The sequence below is a fragment of the Marasmius oreades genome, chromosome 2 (assembly GCF_018924745.1).
Source record: "Marasmius oreades isolate 03SP1 chromosome 2, whole genome shotgun sequence".
In the NCBI taxonomy this organism is placed as follows: Eukaryota; Fungi; Basidiomycota; class Agaricomycetes; order Agaricales; family Marasmiaceae; genus Marasmius; species Marasmius oreades.
The window spans coordinates 1,824,553-1,839,534 of NC_057324.1; the positions used below are offsets into that span (position 1 = coordinate 1,824,553).

At 47.1% G+C, this 14,982-nt stretch overlaps 8 protein-coding genes across 9 annotated transcripts; 3 read left to right on the top strand and 5 right to left on the bottom strand.

Annotated features, from left to right (window-relative positions):
• Positions 1-23: 23 nt before the first annotated feature.
• E1B28_004203 (uncharacterized protein) lies at positions 24-2,221 on the bottom strand. The gene is made up of 6 exons (XM_043148663.1): positions 1,939-2,221; positions 1,824-1,886; positions 813-1,777; positions 334-747; positions 171-269; positions 24-113 (listed from the first exon to the last, which is right to left on the bottom strand). Exons 1-6 carry the CDS (start codon positions 2,195-2,197, stop codon positions 69-71), a joined length of 1,845 nt encoding a protein of 614 aa, XP_043013263.1. The 5' UTR covers positions 2,198-2,221; the 3' UTR covers positions 24-68.
• A 28-nt stretch (positions 2,222-2,249) lies between these two features.
• On the top strand, positions 2,250-6,639 carry E1B28_004204 (uncharacterized protein). Of its 2 annotated transcripts, XM_043148664.1 has the most exons (21): positions 2,250-2,565; positions 2,620-2,692; positions 2,753-2,814; positions 2,866-3,046; positions 3,097-3,306; positions 3,358-3,619; positions 3,666-3,779; positions 3,828-3,982; positions 4,041-4,131; positions 4,183-4,333; positions 4,381-4,561; positions 4,614-4,763; positions 4,812-4,857; positions 4,904-4,971; positions 5,029-5,100; positions 5,150-5,347; positions 5,397-5,585; positions 5,639-5,797; positions 5,853-6,034; positions 6,088-6,190; positions 6,247-6,639. In XM_043148664.1, the coding sequence occupies exons 1-21, from the start codon at positions 2,303-2,305 to the stop codon at positions 6,412-6,414; spliced, it is 3,078 nt and encodes a 1,025-aa protein (XP_043013264.1). In that variant the 5' UTR covers positions 2,250-2,302; the 3' UTR covers positions 6,415-6,639. The 2 variants fall into 2 exon arrangements, with proteins under 2 accessions (XP_043013264.1, XP_043013265.1); XM_043148665.1 differs by lacking the exons at positions 5,853-6,034; positions 6,088-6,190; positions 6,247-6,639 and having other exon boundaries at positions 5,397-5,661.
• E1B28_004205 (uncharacterized protein) lies at positions 6,495-7,964 on the bottom strand (the record flags this gene model as incomplete). Its single annotated transcript, XM_043148666.1, has 5 exons — positions 6,495-7,064; positions 7,118-7,235; positions 7,295-7,514; positions 7,565-7,718; positions 7,767-7,964. The coding sequence occupies 5 exons, from the start codon at positions 7,962-7,964 to the stop codon at positions 6,495-6,497; spliced, it is 1,260 nt and encodes a 419-aa protein (XP_043013266.1).
• Positions 7,965-7,988: 24 nt separating this feature from the next.
• Positions 7,989-9,501, top strand: E1B28_004206 (uncharacterized protein). Its single transcript, XM_043148667.1, has 2 exons — positions 7,989-9,206; positions 9,262-9,501. Exon 1 carries the CDS (start codon positions 8,014-8,016, stop codon positions 9,064-9,066), a length of 1,053 nt encoding a protein of 350 aa, XP_043013267.1. The 5' UTR covers positions 7,989-8,013; the 3' UTR covers positions 9,067-9,206; positions 9,262-9,501.
• Positions 9,502-9,560: 59 nt separating this feature from the next.
• On the top strand, positions 9,561-11,598 carry E1B28_004207 (uncharacterized protein; the record flags this gene model as incomplete). Its single annotated transcript, XM_043148668.1, has 9 exons — positions 9,561-9,722; positions 9,783-10,025; positions 10,083-10,201; positions 10,259-10,351; positions 10,409-10,537; positions 10,597-10,712; positions 10,762-11,175; positions 11,225-11,462; positions 11,514-11,598. The coding sequence occupies 9 exons, from the start codon at positions 9,561-9,563 to the stop codon at positions 11,596-11,598; spliced, it is 1,599 nt and encodes a 532-aa protein (XP_043013268.1).
• Positions 11,599-11,711: 113 nt separating this feature from the next.
• Positions 11,712-13,338, bottom strand: E1B28_004208 (uncharacterized protein; the record flags this gene model as incomplete). The annotated part of the gene is made up of 4 exons (XM_043148669.1): positions 11,712-11,876; positions 11,935-12,608; positions 12,667-12,791; positions 12,839-13,338. 4 exons carry the CDS (start codon positions 13,336-13,338, stop codon positions 11,712-11,714), a joined length of 1,464 nt encoding a protein of 487 aa, XP_043013269.1.
• A 12-nt stretch (positions 13,339-13,350) lies between these two features.
• On the bottom strand, positions 13,351-14,115 carry E1B28_004209 (uncharacterized protein; the record flags this gene model as incomplete). Its single annotated transcript, XM_043148670.1, has 1 exon — positions 13,351-14,115. One exon carries the CDS (start codon positions 14,113-14,115, stop codon positions 13,351-13,353), a length of 765 nt encoding a protein of 254 aa, XP_043013270.1.
• A 30-nt stretch (positions 14,116-14,145) lies between these two features.
• Positions 14,146-14,754, bottom strand: E1B28_004210 (uncharacterized protein; the record flags this gene model as incomplete). Its single annotated transcript, XM_043148671.1, has 1 exon — positions 14,146-14,754. One exon carries the CDS (start codon positions 14,752-14,754, stop codon positions 14,146-14,148), a length of 609 nt encoding a protein of 202 aa, XP_043013271.1.
• Between the last annotated feature and the right edge of the window lie 228 nt (positions 14,755-14,982).

A 14,982-nucleotide genomic window follows, 5' to 3' on the forward strand; every position in this document is an offset into this window, starting at 1 on the left:
CTAGCATGAGAGATAGGTTATGTTGAGGTTGAGCTTGTTGCTCGTATAATGTATATATATCCAGTAAATTATCGCCTTCTACCCATAGTTTCCTCGTCATAGAAATGAATCGCCTTTGAAGATGGGATGAGAAAACGTTATCGGTTAACTGAGGCATCATGTTACGTTACCTGCTTATCGAGAAAGTGCTTTAAGGCAACCTTAATTTTGCCATTAGATTCGACGTCGTTAGTGGGGGTGTATTCAAGAAAAGTTTTGAAGGAGATGGGCTGCGTGACCGTGGAATCATGAACAAAATGGCTTCATCTTAGTCATAGTCAAACATACGCGCACCTCATAACGCAAAATACGCATGTGTAGTTCTTTGTCGGCTCGTATATTGTCCCTAATTTGCTCTTCCCAGGCGTCATCGAACAGGGGTTCCGGGGCAGCTCCCTTTCCGGCTTGTTTCCGCCTTCGCTTAGAGGGGGTAAGTTTCGGTTTTGTCCCTGAAACATTTACACTGGATGCAACAGTAGCAGTTGTATCAGGAATAGGATGACTGTCCCATATTGAGGTAGCATTTGGCGGGGAGTAATGTAGATATACGTCATCTTGTTCTTCAGCATAATCCGCACTGGGATCTGCAACGTCGACTGGGCCACAGAGCCTTAAGCTGCGGTGGTCCCTCGTCGGGTCAGGGGAATCCGCGGAAGTATCGCTTGAGCTTGATGATAGATAGACGAGGGGAGTAACGGTCGACGTGTTCTATAAGCAGCGAGTTATACTCTAGTTATGTCAGTTAGCCGGGGAAAAGGACATACAGGACTAACCTTGTTGAGCGTAGCCGTTATCATGGCCTTGTTAGATGCATCGGATTTGGCCAAAACGTGCGGGGATAATGTTGAACCGGGTTCGAGAGTAGACCCAAGGGTAGGAAGACTCGAAACTCGTTGGTTCTCAGGGGATGTAGGAGAGTTAAACATGGATTTTTTCGCGCCCGCTGTTCGAGCAAGACGGCTCGACCCAAATTCGGGTGTGGACGGGAAAATAGTTTTCATTCTTCCTTCTTCATGGGAGGGGTGATCTGAACTATGGAGCGCCCCAAAAGTGGAACTGCTTTGTGCAAAAACCCTCTGCGCCCGATCCAAGATAGCACCTCGAGTTTCACCAAGGCACTTCACTGTCATGACTACATCCTGGCGTTTGGTTCGCTTTTTCGGGGCTGCTTCTTGCACAATCTCAGAAAGGATCGTTGTAGGCGGTGCTTCAGGGGAGGACGCCTTCTCCTTCTCCTTCTGACATAGAGCGAGAGGTGCCGCGTTGAGCTCTTTGCTAATGAGTTGCCGAACAGTATCTTCTGTGAGGCCTTTCTTCTTGGAACAGGACTGAATATGTGCAGTCTTTTGTGAAGCGGTTTTCCTAACAGTCCAATGAATGTTGCACGCTACACATCTGAGTAGTCTAGCCATGTCCTGGTATGGGAATTCGACAGAGAATCGGTGACTGCTTCCTGACGCCTTTTTCCTGGTAGTTGATTTCGGGTCGTTTGCGGAATTGGATATATGCTCTGGCAATGGAGGAGTAGAGGCCAAAGATGGGCGCGAGATGGTCGCCTTGCCTCTTGAGTGAGAGTTGAAAGAGAACTTGGCCAGACCGAGGGGGGGGATTTCATCGTCTGATGGTAAATCACCTTCGGTAACATCATTTCGTACGACTGAGGGTGGATCAGAATCGGAGGGTTTGTTCGCGCCTGTAACTGGAATGGAGATGGACAAAGGTGACGATATAGAGCTTGCTGCGCATGTAAGTAGAGACGACCACATCAGAAATCTCCAACGCACAAGTGAATTCGATTATGCTTATCAACTCGTGCTCTCCCGACCGTGGTGGTGTAAAACTATCGTCTAAGGCATCAGTCAGCCAAGATGAGGTACAGATATGGAGCTATAGACAGACCTGAAATATCAATAATGCTTACAGGCGATGCCAGTCGAGCTACATCTCGTGTATGGCTAAGACAGGCATGATTAACTGTAGACGTCGAGTGGCAAGAGAATTTTGACCTGAAAGCCCGTCTGATGACCTCTCTCTCTGGCTCTGAGTCCTCTACAAGTTCATCACAGTCTTCTACGCGATACGGAGCCATTCCGTGGACTCTTCGAAAGTTCAGAACAGTGCAACGCGTAATAGAGCAATGGCGGGAGCGAATAGGCATTCACTGGGGCGAAATGTAGACGCGACGCGACTGCCAAGTTACCACGGTACATGTGGTCTATAGTGCGTACATTTATTCTTCTCATCCTACTTCCTCTTAGCTGCTATGAATCAAGCATCGATTGCAGAGGGCGTTGTTATGCAAGATGCTTCTACTACTGAGCTGTATCAAATAATGACGGGGGCGACGTCTTCCGACCTTCAGCAGGTTCAAGCATGCTCAAAACGGTTTAAAGAGATGCTACAGCTCCATGGCATCTTCGATGCATTGCACCAGATTGCAGCGGAACGATCGATCTCACCTTACGTACGGAAACAGGCTAGCATCCAGTTCAAGAATGAAGCGTTGAAGTCATGGAAATCGAGGAAGTCGGTGCCAGTTTTGACCTCTCCTGAATGTATCCGTATCTAATTGAAATCCAGAATTCAAAATGACGCTCATAGAGCAAACATTCGGTCAAGATTCCTTGTGTTTATTGACGAGGAAGATGATACTGTGAGATCTTTCGATGTACTGCAATGAATTGGGGTTATCCCGACTTTGTGAGCCTCGCAGATCGCAGGATGCATGCAAATTTCGATGGCAAAGATTGCGCGGATGGATTATCCTCAACAATGGTGCGTTTCTTCTCTTTCATCCCCCACATTTCTCAATGTGATCATCAAAAGGCCTTCTCTACTCACAGATCTCATGAGCATCATTGATCAATGTTTGGTCCAACGATATACAGCGAATGACAAAGGAGAAAATATCGCACTCAAGCTCAGAAGGAGTCTTCAGATGTTATGCGGCGTTCTTAAGGAGTTATCTGCCATTAAAATGCCGAATGGTTTAAAGCAGATGGCCCAGGCGAGCTCTTGCATACTATTTGGCGGAATCGTGCTGAAATACCTTGCAAGATTGTTGAATCTCTCCATAGTGTCCTTCAGACCTATTACAATCGAATCATCGCGACACTGCCTTTACACGCTGCCGCACCCTCAGAGCTAATATCTACTGATCTGGCACTCGCCGATCTTGTCTACAAATCTCTAAGTATCCTTGCCACCTGGCTGTGGCAAAGAACTGATAAAATGAGTCAAGAAGAAGCCCAAAAACGTAACGCATGGGTAGTTGGAAACTCGTTCTCTTTTGTTTACCTCACTGACACTCTGACGCAGATCTACTTGGTCTTTGAAGTATCAGCTCTCCAGCTGAAGTCATTGGTCGGGTGGCGTACCACTGTAATTGCGGCAAGCGAAACAAATACAAAATTTGTCGAACTTATGAGTAAACACATTCGTCGCATTGGGAAATTTTTCCGCCGCCTCTGTGTCCTACACCAAAAGCGGTTCGTAGACATACCTGGTTCTGCCGACCTTGTCGCGTTCTACTGGGCTCAAATCACACAAGCAGGATCTTCGCCGCCGGGTTCCATTGAAGGTATGTCGATTTATGCGGCCTATGGGTTGAGTTAACAAATCCGCAGACTCCAACACAGCTGTATATCCTGTTCGGTTCCTTGTACAAGGCATGGTCCTTTTCAAAGAAACACTGGGACAATACGCTTCAGTACGACGTGATGGCACTCCGAATAGAAACAGTATGTTTTGTTCGACCTGTACTTACCCGTCTATTCAACGTTTAGCAGCGCTGTCTCGCCAGTTTGTGGAGGACGCGGTCAAGTTGATCGTCACTCGTTTTCTCCCATTGAATGCGAAGGATCTCGATACTTGGGTCACGGATCCTGAAGAGTGGGTCACTGCTGAAGAGACGGAAAATGAACAATGGGAGTTTGAGCTTCGAGTGTGTATATCACCATTGTAGGCCCGTCGCTTGGGATTTCATTCATACTGGTTATCAGGCTTGTTCGGAGCGTGTACTCATGCAAGTTTCAAATCAATTCCCGGAATTCGTCGCACCGCTGCTACAAGTCACATTCCAACAAGTCGCAGGTATGTAGTCTGATGACCGGGAATCGGTTTAAAATTGACAGGGTGCTGCAGAGCAAACGGCACTGGATCTCAATAGCACACTACAAAAAGAAGCATTATACTGTGCGCTAGGACGGTGTTGCAGACGAGTTAAAGATATCATTGACTTACCACCATGGATTGAGAGGGTCCTTCATGTTGAGGTTCGCGATACTAGAGCAAGGTAAGTCATGGGTACTGTATCGTTCAGGCGTGCTAACAACATTACAGTTCCCCAATTCTTAAGAGAAGGATTGCTTGGTTGTTAGGGAAGTTAATGTACGACTCGTGTGTTGACCCAAACAATCCAAAAATATGGGAAATACTGGTCTATCTTCTTGGAAATCGAGGCGAGGGAACAGATACAGTTGTTCGACTTACTGCTGCGGTGGCCATCAGAGAAGGGGTCGATGTCAGTTTTTCGTTGTTCAGTTCGAGGCTTGACGTACTGAATGGCGTTACAGACTTTGGAATTAGACATGAACTCGTTCAGACCATTTCTTTCTTCTGCAGTGACGGAGTTGATGAACCTAATAGCCGAAGTGGACACCTTTGAGAGCAAAGGGCGAGTGGATAATGCTCTTAACGTTGTCATTGAAAGAGCAGGCACTGATGTAAGTTTGTTCATCTCACCAATGTAAAATGTGATTTCATTGTTGCAGATGGCTCCTATCGTCCCTGTTATTGCGGTACCTCTTCCGACCATGTGTAAGCGTCGAGTTCCTCACCGGGGTTTTGGACTAACGGTTTTCAGGGCTCGAGGCTGGAACAAACTGGCTTTTTAAAAACTCGCTTCTAGTTACAGTAACGAACCTTGTTAAAGTGAGGCTTACCACTTCTATCGTGGCCCAAGGCAATGAACGAGACTAAATCCACCAGGCTATCGGCGGTCAATCCACATCGCTTTCAAGTATTGTGGTTCCGCTAGTCCAGGAAAGTATGAAACAAGGGGTGAGTGTGCTTTTACCTTTTTTGTTTGAAGCCTGCTGAACCAATACAGATGAATCTCGACGGCGATGGTGTAATCCTATGGAAGGAAGCTATGCGAAACACTTTGTCAGCGGCTGAGGGACGTCCCTCACTCTTCGATTTGTTCCCTACCTGCTTGAGCCACCTAAAAAGCAACTTGGATCTTTTGGGATCCCTAATTAATATCGTAGAGTCGTATTTATTAATGGAAGGCACCCGTATCTTGGAGGTATGACAACGTCATTGAATTCCGGTTATCAGTGCTAAACGGTTTCCAGATATGTCCTATGGATTTATTCAAGGCATTTTTATCGATTTATACCCGAAGCGCCATGCAGGAGAATCAGAAAGGGGCTTTGATTGCTCTACAGTTATTGATTCAGACGACACGATACTCCCTCTGGGCAGAACCCTTACATCTATCAGGTTTATTCCCATATCTTCTTCGTATCCTTATTGAGAATGAAGTATGTGAAATTTTTTCCTCTTTCTTTTTGACTAACAATCTACTCGACACAAGACCGACACATTAATTCAATTGGAGGTAGTGTATCTCTTCGCCCGCATGGCTATGGCCGACCCCCGAAGCTTTCTGCACCTGGTGACAGCGGCCGCCCCTGTACTCAAGCTCTCCGAGGAAAAGACTTACGAACTGTTCTTGGATCAATGGTGGGCCAAGGTATGTCGGTTCTATTACCTGGGCAGGATTATCCGTATGCTGATGTTACTACCAGTTTGATGCCATGTCTGAGCCTCGCCATCGAAAACTTGTCGCCATGGGCATCACTGCCCTTGTGTCCACTGGTGGACCTGTTGTCCTCCGGAGAGTTCCGACCGAAATTTTTAACTTGTGGCTTGATGTTTTCGGGGAGATCAAGGAAGCAAGGTGTAATCCCTCAGAATTTGGCGAGGACGAGTATGTTTTAGAGTTCAGTGGTTAGCTGCAAGCAAGTTAATTTGATTTGCTAGGACGCCCTCGAACACTCTTCAACGTCACTGGGAGCTTGACGACGCACCTGACGATTTTTACCAGGGAACCAAAGGAACACCCGAATATAATCGAAGAAAACAGGTATGAGAGAGACGGCATTTAGGTTTCCCTACCGTGAAGGCTGAATTCCCTTCGAGGTCTACGACGAGGACCCAGTACGTACGACTCAGCTAAGTTCGTATGTCGCAGCCGGTTTGAGGGAAGCGGAGGCGATATGTGGTCCTGCCCAGTTTCAACAACTCTACCTCTCGCAAGCGGATCCTACTGTCCTCAAACAGATACAGGACGAGATCGCGAGGTCGTAAAGAAGCAACATGTGCTTATTTTGCTTTTGCGCTTACACGGTAGTTCCGGCATGATTCTTGCTGTTATGTAGTACAGAATTCTAATTATCTTCTGATAGTCCGGATTCACTGTAGGTCCCTATAGATCCGGACATATCTGTGATATCTAAATCGCTACTAAATTCATAGTCACTTCCACTCCACTCGCTCCCTACTGTTTCCATAACGAACCTGTTCGCCTCCGTCACATGTTCACTACAACGGAGACATTCCCATCCCTGTTTGTCCTCTCCGTCATTGGCAAACAGCATCATCCGTTCCGCTACGCAATGATAGCAATACAGGTGACCGCACGAAGTAATGTAAGGTGTGTATAATGGATATTTCGGGGCTTCGGAGTCCAGTTCATGTGAGGTTGAGGGTAAAACGGATTCAGTGAAGTTCGTGAAAACATTAGTCGGATCTGTTGGATTGAGATTAAAGGAGGCGCTCTCAGCGCAAATGGCACACTGATCCTCAGGCAGCGACCAGTATTTTCCTCGTTTATTATGATTCGAGGGTCGTGTCGATTGGGAAGTGCCTAGGAGTGAAGTTATCGATGAGGTAACTCGCTTTATCCCGCGTTGGACTTTGCGAGCGTTGATGAGCGGAAGCAAGAATAACAAGAACTCCTGCAGTAGATGTGAGAAAGCTGTTCCAGGATGTGACCGTAGTAGATTCTCACCGTGAAGGCGTGCCAAACCATCTGACGATTCATGAATTCATAACTGACATCGCGTTGTACGAGCCTTCGTGACGGAACGAGACGCAAGTTGAGTAGTCTATCTGCTATCGTACGATAGCTACAACAATAGCTTCGCGTTAGAACTCTGATGTAACGATCCGGTAAAGGTTCACATACTACCCGTTCCACAAAAATGCAACAAAATTGAGTAAACCAGCTGTTGAATGTATCGACTCCAAAGTACCCAGGACTGCCCATGCTTTGCGTCGAGGGTCTGCGGAGGGAGCATCAGGCCAGGCATTAGATAATCCACGACTTCGAATGCGGGAATGAAGGTAAGGTATCATGATGGTCAAGGTCCCGTGCAGCATAAGAATTCGACGCGAGATTCCGGAGGCTATTTGGAACCTGAGAACACCGAATGTGATTCATGTCAGAAGGACATACGACCAAGATTTTCGTTTGAACGCGTAGGCGCGATATATCGTAGACCTTGAAGCTTTGCGCCGTAGCTTGCCCCGGAATTCCATATTGAAAATCTGTACAACGCTAGTTGGAGTAGCATAGTCAACTCTGGTTCCAATCTCCTTGCCCATACGGCCTTGAAATAGAATTAGAGATTACCGGATTCAACAAATTGGACACAAACATTGATAGTAGATAGACTCTTCGTCAAAGGTTCTTGTAGGAGGTGAACTAATTCCTGATCTAACAGTTCCGAGTCCAATTGGCCTACGCGAATGACACGAGCGTTTGGGGCTTGTATAGCACGCAAGTTGTCTTTGACGGTGTTGAGACTGGGCTGCACATTATTCCAGACCTGTTCCCAAGTGGAAGTGGGAGACATTGGAAGCATTATTTCACGTGAGAACTTTTTTCTTGTCTATACACAGGCGATGCTGAGATGGGCCAGTTCACGGTCCCTAGTTCGCTCCTTTCATTCTACCAGCCATCGAAAAGACCCTTTTTCCGTGGTTGGCCCTCAACTTGCACAAGTTCACGAAAATCTCGTTCGCTTACTGGGTTCTGCACATCCGACGCTCCATGACATTGCAAAATATTACTTTCTCAAGCCGTCGAAACAGTTACGGCCTCTCATAGTCCTACTATTCTCTCAAGCTACCAATGGTCTGGGAGAGAATTGGCCGCAAAAGCACTGGGAATCAGAAACACAAGGCATAGCTCACTCTTCTGAAGGGTTGGACAAACCTCTTTCCAGGTCAGATGTTCTAAATGACTGGAATCCTTATATACCCCGCCACACAGCCCGATTCGACTCCACATTTCGTCTCCATAATCCTCAGCCTTATGTCCCACCACCTCCTTACCCCGAAGAGTTGTCAGCCATTCTCGAACGAACATTGACCTCGCCACCACAAATTTTGCCTACTCAAGTTCGACTCGCTCAGATAGTCGAAATGATACACGCCGCATCCCTACTACACGACGACGTCATTGATGAATCCGCTCTTCGTCGAGGGAGTCCTTCTGCTCCAGTATCGTTCGGCAATAAACTCTCCATTTTGGGAGGGAACTTCATACTGGGACGCGCCAGTGCTGCTCTCGCACGTTTGGGTGACCCAGAAGCCATACAACTTATTGCAAGTATAGTTGCAAACCTGGTCGAGGGAGAAATTCTTCAGATGCAGGAAGCTCATGGCGAGCAGCTCGGTGTTCTTCCGACACCAGAGATGGTAAAAAATGCATGGACCATCTATCTACAGAAGACGTATATGAAAACCGCAAGCCTTATGGCAAAAGGTGCCCGTGCTGCCACTTGTTTAGGTGGATGCTCCGAGGGCGAGGTTTACAGGGAGGTCGCCTATACTTACGGCAGAAATTTGGGTATTGCCTTCCAGGTTTCCCGTTCACTCTTCTTGTTGTGTTTCGAAATATACCAATCGTTCAATTGCAGCTCGTCGACGATGTTCTGGACTATGATGCCGTAGAGGATACCCTAGGTAAACCTGGAGGTGCTGATTTACAGCTCGGTCTGGCTACCGGACCAGCCCTATATGCATGGGAGGAACATGCAGAGATGGGACCGCTTATTCAACGAAAGTTTAGCAACCCAGGCGACGTGGAACTGGTATTCTGCTCCGTTGATCTTCTTCACCGTTGACTCACTAATACATCCTCTATAGGCGCGGAACTTGGTCACAAGATCGTCCGGTGTTGAACGCACTCGTGCCCTGGCAATTGATTACGCCAACCAGGCAAAAGGAGTCCTTGAACCATTGCCCGACAGCGAGGCCAAATCGGGGCTTGAAGCATTGACTGAGCGCGTTATAAAACGCAAGTCATGACGTGCACAGACTTGTACTTACTCTGCCGTTTATACCAAAGTAGATTGCCAGCTAATGAGGATTGAGAATATGAGCGTCAATCAACTTAAGTTATCATTCTATCATCGAGTCAGGCACTACGTTCATCTCTGACCACAATGGCCGAATCGCTGCAGAAACGCATCCTCGATACCCTAGACTCTCAATCCACTATAATAGATACTCGGCAACTCACGATCCCAGGCGAATCCGAACCTGCATCTTCTCATGACTCGCAGATCGCGATCCTGGGTGCTCTCAACTCCCTTTTGAGTCGAGATGTAGATATCGTTTACCAATCCTTTCGCGATAATCGACTGGACTATGTTTTATTTATCTAGATGGTCACATATGAGACTCATGAAGTTTTCTCCTATGGTCTCACTCCCGAAGGTGCGCAAATAGCAAAGGAAGGATCACATGAAGCTCGAGTCTGGTCTGCGCTTCCTGTGAAAGGTCAAGGAAGGCCGGTGTCTCCCGTGGAACTGAAGAAACTAGTCGGGGATGAGACCGCAAAAGTAGGTCAAGGTAGAGCGTTCAAGAATGGATGGATCGGGAAGGAAGGTGATGGCTTGGTGAAAGTGGTCAGTAAATGCACATATACTCTCCGTCTACAATCGGTCGAATATTTTCCTCTACAGCTTGAATCGATTAAAGATACTGCAAAACTAGAGCTTCAAGAAATAGAGTCAACAGGTAATCTTAAAGCTGGAGAGAAGGTGTTGGCCGATCTTCGGAAACGCAAGCTCATTCTTCAACGGTCTGGAGGTTTTTATCAGTAACAAGACGAGTACTGAGATCCTTCATCGAATTGCAGAAAGGGTCAATGGTTCACAGTGCAGAAAGGGTCCAACTTCAGTACATCTACTGCTAAGCCCGAAACCGACCTCACGGCAGACATGCTTACAACGTGAACATCTTTCCTGCTTCCTCTGCTGCGGTTCAACCGCTAACGCTTGCAAAACAGGGGAACATGGAAGACATCAACCTTCAAAAGATACAACTTCGATGCCGAGGGCATCCTTACCTCGGGAGGCACTCTTCATCCGCTGCTCAAGGTCCGGGAGGAAATCCGGACCATTTTCTTGGAAATGGGGTGTGCATACTTCTAACTTTTCCGTATTCGGCTTCCCATCATTGACTACGTGATATCAGTTTTGCAGAAATGCCTACCTCTACTTTTGTGGAATCCGCGTTCTGGTGTTTCGATGCTCTATTCGTTCCGCAGCAACATCCTGCACGAGAATTACAGGACACTTTCTACATCTCAGGTCAGCGAATTTATACATGAATTCGCTCCCATAATTACATGTACATTAGATCCTCCTGTTTCGCTCCCACCAGAAAAGTCGTATTACGAACGGGTCGCAACCGTACATGAAAAGGGAGGATACGGATCTACAGGTCATCGAGCTCCTTGGTCGGAAAAAGAGTCCAAAAAACTTCTCCTTCGAACGCATACGACCGCTTCGTCAGCTCATATGCTGTACAAACTTGCAGCTCGTTGCAGAGGCGAGGAACCGGACGACGATACGAACGAATTCACGCATGGTGCAAAGCCTACCACCGCTCATGGAGAGTCCCATGCCAAAGGTTATGACTTCCGTCCCGCAAAACTTTTCAGTATCGATAGAGTCTTTCGAAACGAAACTATGGATGCCACACATTTAGCAGAGTTCCACCAGGTTGAGGGCGTCGTTGCTGACCGTAATCTCACGTTGGCAGATTTGATAGGTATGTGTTGGGATCCAAAGGTTTCGACGTATTACCGACTTTGGAATAGGCTTCATGCGTGTTTTCTTCAAGAAGATGGGTCTGGAACAAGTTCGATTCAAACCCGCGTACAACCCGTACACGGAGCCTTCATTAGAGATTTTTGCCTTCCATCCTACGCTACAAAAATGGGTCGAAGTTGGGAACAGTGGAATGTTCCGTCCAGAAATGTTGGAGCCTATGGGATTCCCCAAAGACGTACGAGTTCATGGATGGGGTATTGGCCTGGAACGACCAACCATGATCAGGTATTTGAATCGCAAACTCCCCGTTTCACTGAGCTGAAACGATTGCGACAGATACGGGATAAACAATATAAGGGCATTATTAGGTCACAAAGTCTCGATAGAAAGTGTAGAAAACTCCCCTGCCGTCATGTTCTAGCAGGCGCCGGGGTATATATCACTAAACCGTTCGTGTATCAGAGATGATCAAAGCGTGTACAACGACCAGAGAATATAGCAGTACAAAACGAGAGATACGGTTTGTTATTAGAATTAGAATGAAAAGACTGCTGCATTCTTGCGCGTTCCAAACATGTAGACTAATGCCTGGCTCATGAATAGACCTACTGTGATTCCGATGGTGACAGCTATCATTGCCCCACCAATATCAATACCATTACCGTTTGCCGTGATCCCACCAGCTTGCGACAAGCCAGACTACATATAGCGTAAGAAAGCACACATCGAAAATCAATCAGCCAAAATAAAAACGTACCGGGACCAAAAATAAGACACCGGTAACCATCGAAGTAAAAGCGGTTCCTCCCATCTTACGCGAATAAACATTCCCCAATACGCCCACAGTGAACGCTCCAATGGCAGACACAACATCAGATCGATTGAAGATGTAGTAGTTCGCAACTTTGTTGGAAGCGTAGGAACAGCATGAAATGACCACCATTACTAGAAGCTGTTTACTCTTGAATGGTTGCAGGTTGGCCAGAGATGACATTAACGAAAAGACTGGAACGATGATGAAGGCGGTCCATGACGGGAAAGGTTGGAGGTACCAGGAGAAACTAGAAGGTCGGTAACATCCGTCGTGGATGTCCTTTGCCTTGAGTGTCACCGCGTGAGAGAAGGTCCAGGTGCCAACCAAGGGTATACTAGTGTTGGTGCCGTTATCCGAAACCCAAGTTCCAGAGAGAGAGACCGTGTTTTGCAGAGACGACGCTAGGGTGTCCAGCTTGTGGCGCATGGGCCTATCAAAGAGAAGGTAAAAGTCGGAGCCAATCTGTAAACCAAAGCCCTGGATAATCTCTGCTTCAGATCTAGAATTCTTGCAGAACTTGAGGTGACATACCAGAAAAAGCGTATAGATCAAGGCATAAACCATCTTGACGCTACCACACACAATGTTTTTGGAGGCAAGCTCGAGTGAGCTGCTCACTGGTAGGTTGAGAGTGCGTCAGTAGTCGAAAAAGGCGGAAAGCAAGGATCAACTGACAGATGAGATAACCAGGCAAGATACCAATAATTCCTGCTGAAGAGATGGCGGTATAACAGAAGATTCGGGATCGGATACTACTCAGACCTCTGGCTGTAAACGAGACAAAAATTGCGACCGTAATCCTGTAAAAATCATCAGGACATGTGCTACTCAATACCGCGATACATACTCGAATACATTAGCATAAAGCGCACTCTTCGTCGCGCACAGTTGAAGAACGGACAATATCAGTGCACCTGCTCCAGATATCCACATGTCCAAGAAAGAACCACCGAAAGCCAGGGGACAAATGAGGGAGGAAAGGCAAAACGCTAGCAAGCATCGAAAAGGAGCTGAGTAGAGTGGAGGTGCTTTGAGCAAATCGTCTAGCTGCTCAGCCGCCTTCTTCGCGCTGATCTCGTCGTGTACCACTGCTCGATATATCAAATGAACCTTATGGAGTGCACCTAAGGCAAGTCTGCCACCACATCTAACGAAATGAGTTTCCGAAGAGCCGAGTTCTTGATCGCCAAAGGAGCAGATAATGACGCTAGGGAGATGTATAAATTCAGCTTCTACCTCTAGTATGCGGCCAGCTGCAACAAGTTGAGATTCAATCCGATGAGAAGGGGCGCCGAACGTCATGAGTCCACGGGCGAGCTTGAGCAGGAATTCTTGTCTGTGGGCCATTGCTAGGGCGATTCAGTTTGTGCGGAGGTTGGCAAGAGCATTCATCATGTGCTCACAGACTACATTGAACTCAATCTTCACCCTCATCAAGTGTTTTCGGCGAGACCTATAATCCATCTGACGAAGTGCATTCTTTTCGAGGTCTTCGTGGTCATCAAGGTGTTCTGCTCGTACGCCAGTTATGCGAGGATCGTATTCATCAAAAACTTCAGAGCTAGCAGAGGCCATAGAGTCAAGACGTCGGTAGTTTGGACGCTGAAAGGTGTATTCTGAACTTGAGAAGGAGGATTTAGGTGTCCGATCGTGTTGTTCCATCTCGATTTCACGATTGAGGCCGTACAGTTGGATCATTTGTGAAGGAATACCTCGCCTTTTCTGGGCGCGCTCCATTGATGAATCCATTTCTTCATGCTCGTCCACTTGATCGTCCGGTTCGAATTCCTTCACGCCTGGGTCTTGAGCAAAGCTAACGCTACGTCGAAGCGCAGAACGGAGAGGTCGCGGGTGGTCGCTTGTATTAGGCGTGTATACATCCCGTGGGGGGGGTATCTCATGAGGATGGTTATACGAAGACAAGGAGAACTTTGAATAGTAGTCATTAGAATCAACTGGAGGAGCCAGAGGAATACGACTGATAGGCGGATGTTGTTGGTTGAAGGAATTGTTCCACTGTATACTAGAGTCTGCAGATTTTTTCTGTCTGTAGGATTCTGGGGGTGGAGATAGAGGGCCAGGAGGAGGAGGGTAGTTGAGATTGGGATCAGATGGTGGTTCCATTGCAAAGATAAATACACCACGTGATCGTATCTAGTTGAATTTCAAGCCCATATTATTGTTGGGAACACCCTCTATCGGTTTGAAGCCTATCCTGTCGTAGAACTTCTTCGCTTGATCGTTCCGCGGGTCCATTCCTAGCCAAACTCCGTTTCCCTGAATATTTTCCCCCTTCAAAAATTCGACAGCTGTATCGATCATCCTTTGGCCCAATCCTTGCCTTTGATATCCAGGAAGAATGTTTATGTGAAGGTGTGCTGTTGCAAACGCAATGTTCTCGTTGGGCGCTGTGAACATCTTTTGCAGCAACTTCATGTATTTCTCATCGTTTGGCTTAACAGCTAACGATGGTGGATATTTCTCGGCCAATGGCGGCCACCAATGCTCCGCTGCATACCGCTCGAACTCTCGTGTATCTTTGGAACCGACAATGTATCCTATGACTGCGTCGGTGGAATCGTCGATGAGGACAAATGCCCAGGTGGTTGGTAGCTTAACGTACGGAACTGCAAAAATGAGACCAGGTAGTTCTGGATAATCGTGTAAGCCCTCAGCAGAAGAACCTGCGTCTGCGGTCAAGAGGCATACGCGAGAAAGCGCGGGAATGTCTGACTCGGTTGCCTTGCGAATCGAGAAGGACATGGCGGGGGAAATAAGGACTACGCTCGAGCGTCATATATGTACTGTCATTGCCCCCGAAGTCGGCAATCTAAGGAGAAATATTTATATAATTAAGAAAATACATACCGGAACCTGTAAATAAAGTGCAGTTGCATAGAATACCTTTTGAGGTATATGCCTGCCAATTTTCGTGTGGGTAGGGTGTAATGCTGTTGAGATATGAATTTTTTAATGAGGGGGTGTTGAAAA

Bases quoted from the DNA above. Each gene is read 5' to 3' on its own strand.
- E1B28_004203 (XM_043148663.1), bottom strand. From the start codon at position 2,197: ATGCCTATTCGCTCCCGCCATTGCTCTATTACGCGTTGCACTGTTCTG. The intron at 748-812 runs GTTAGTCCTGTA...CGCTGCTTATAG, and splicing joins TAACGGCTACGCTCAACAAG to AACACGTCGACCGTTACTCC. The intron at 270-333 runs GTGCGCGTATGT...ACGGTCACGCAG, and splicing joins TGCGTATTTTGCGTTATGAG to CCCATCTCCTTCAAAACTTT.
- E1B28_004204 (XM_043148664.1), top strand. From the start codon at position 2,303: ATGAATCAAGCATCGATTGCAGAGGGCGTTGTTATGCAAGATGCTTCT. The intron at 2,566-2,619 runs GTCGGTGCCAGT...ATTGAAATCCAG, and splicing joins AAGTCATGGAAATCGAGGAA to AATTCAAAATGACGCTCATA. The intron at 6,191-6,246 runs GTATGAGAGAGA...ATTCCCTTCGAG, and splicing joins AATATAATCGAAGAAAACAG to GTCTACGACGAGGACCCAGT.
- E1B28_004206 (XM_043148667.1), top strand. From the start codon at position 8,014: ATGCTGAGATGGGCCAGTTCACGGTCCCTAGTTCGCTCCTTTCATTCT.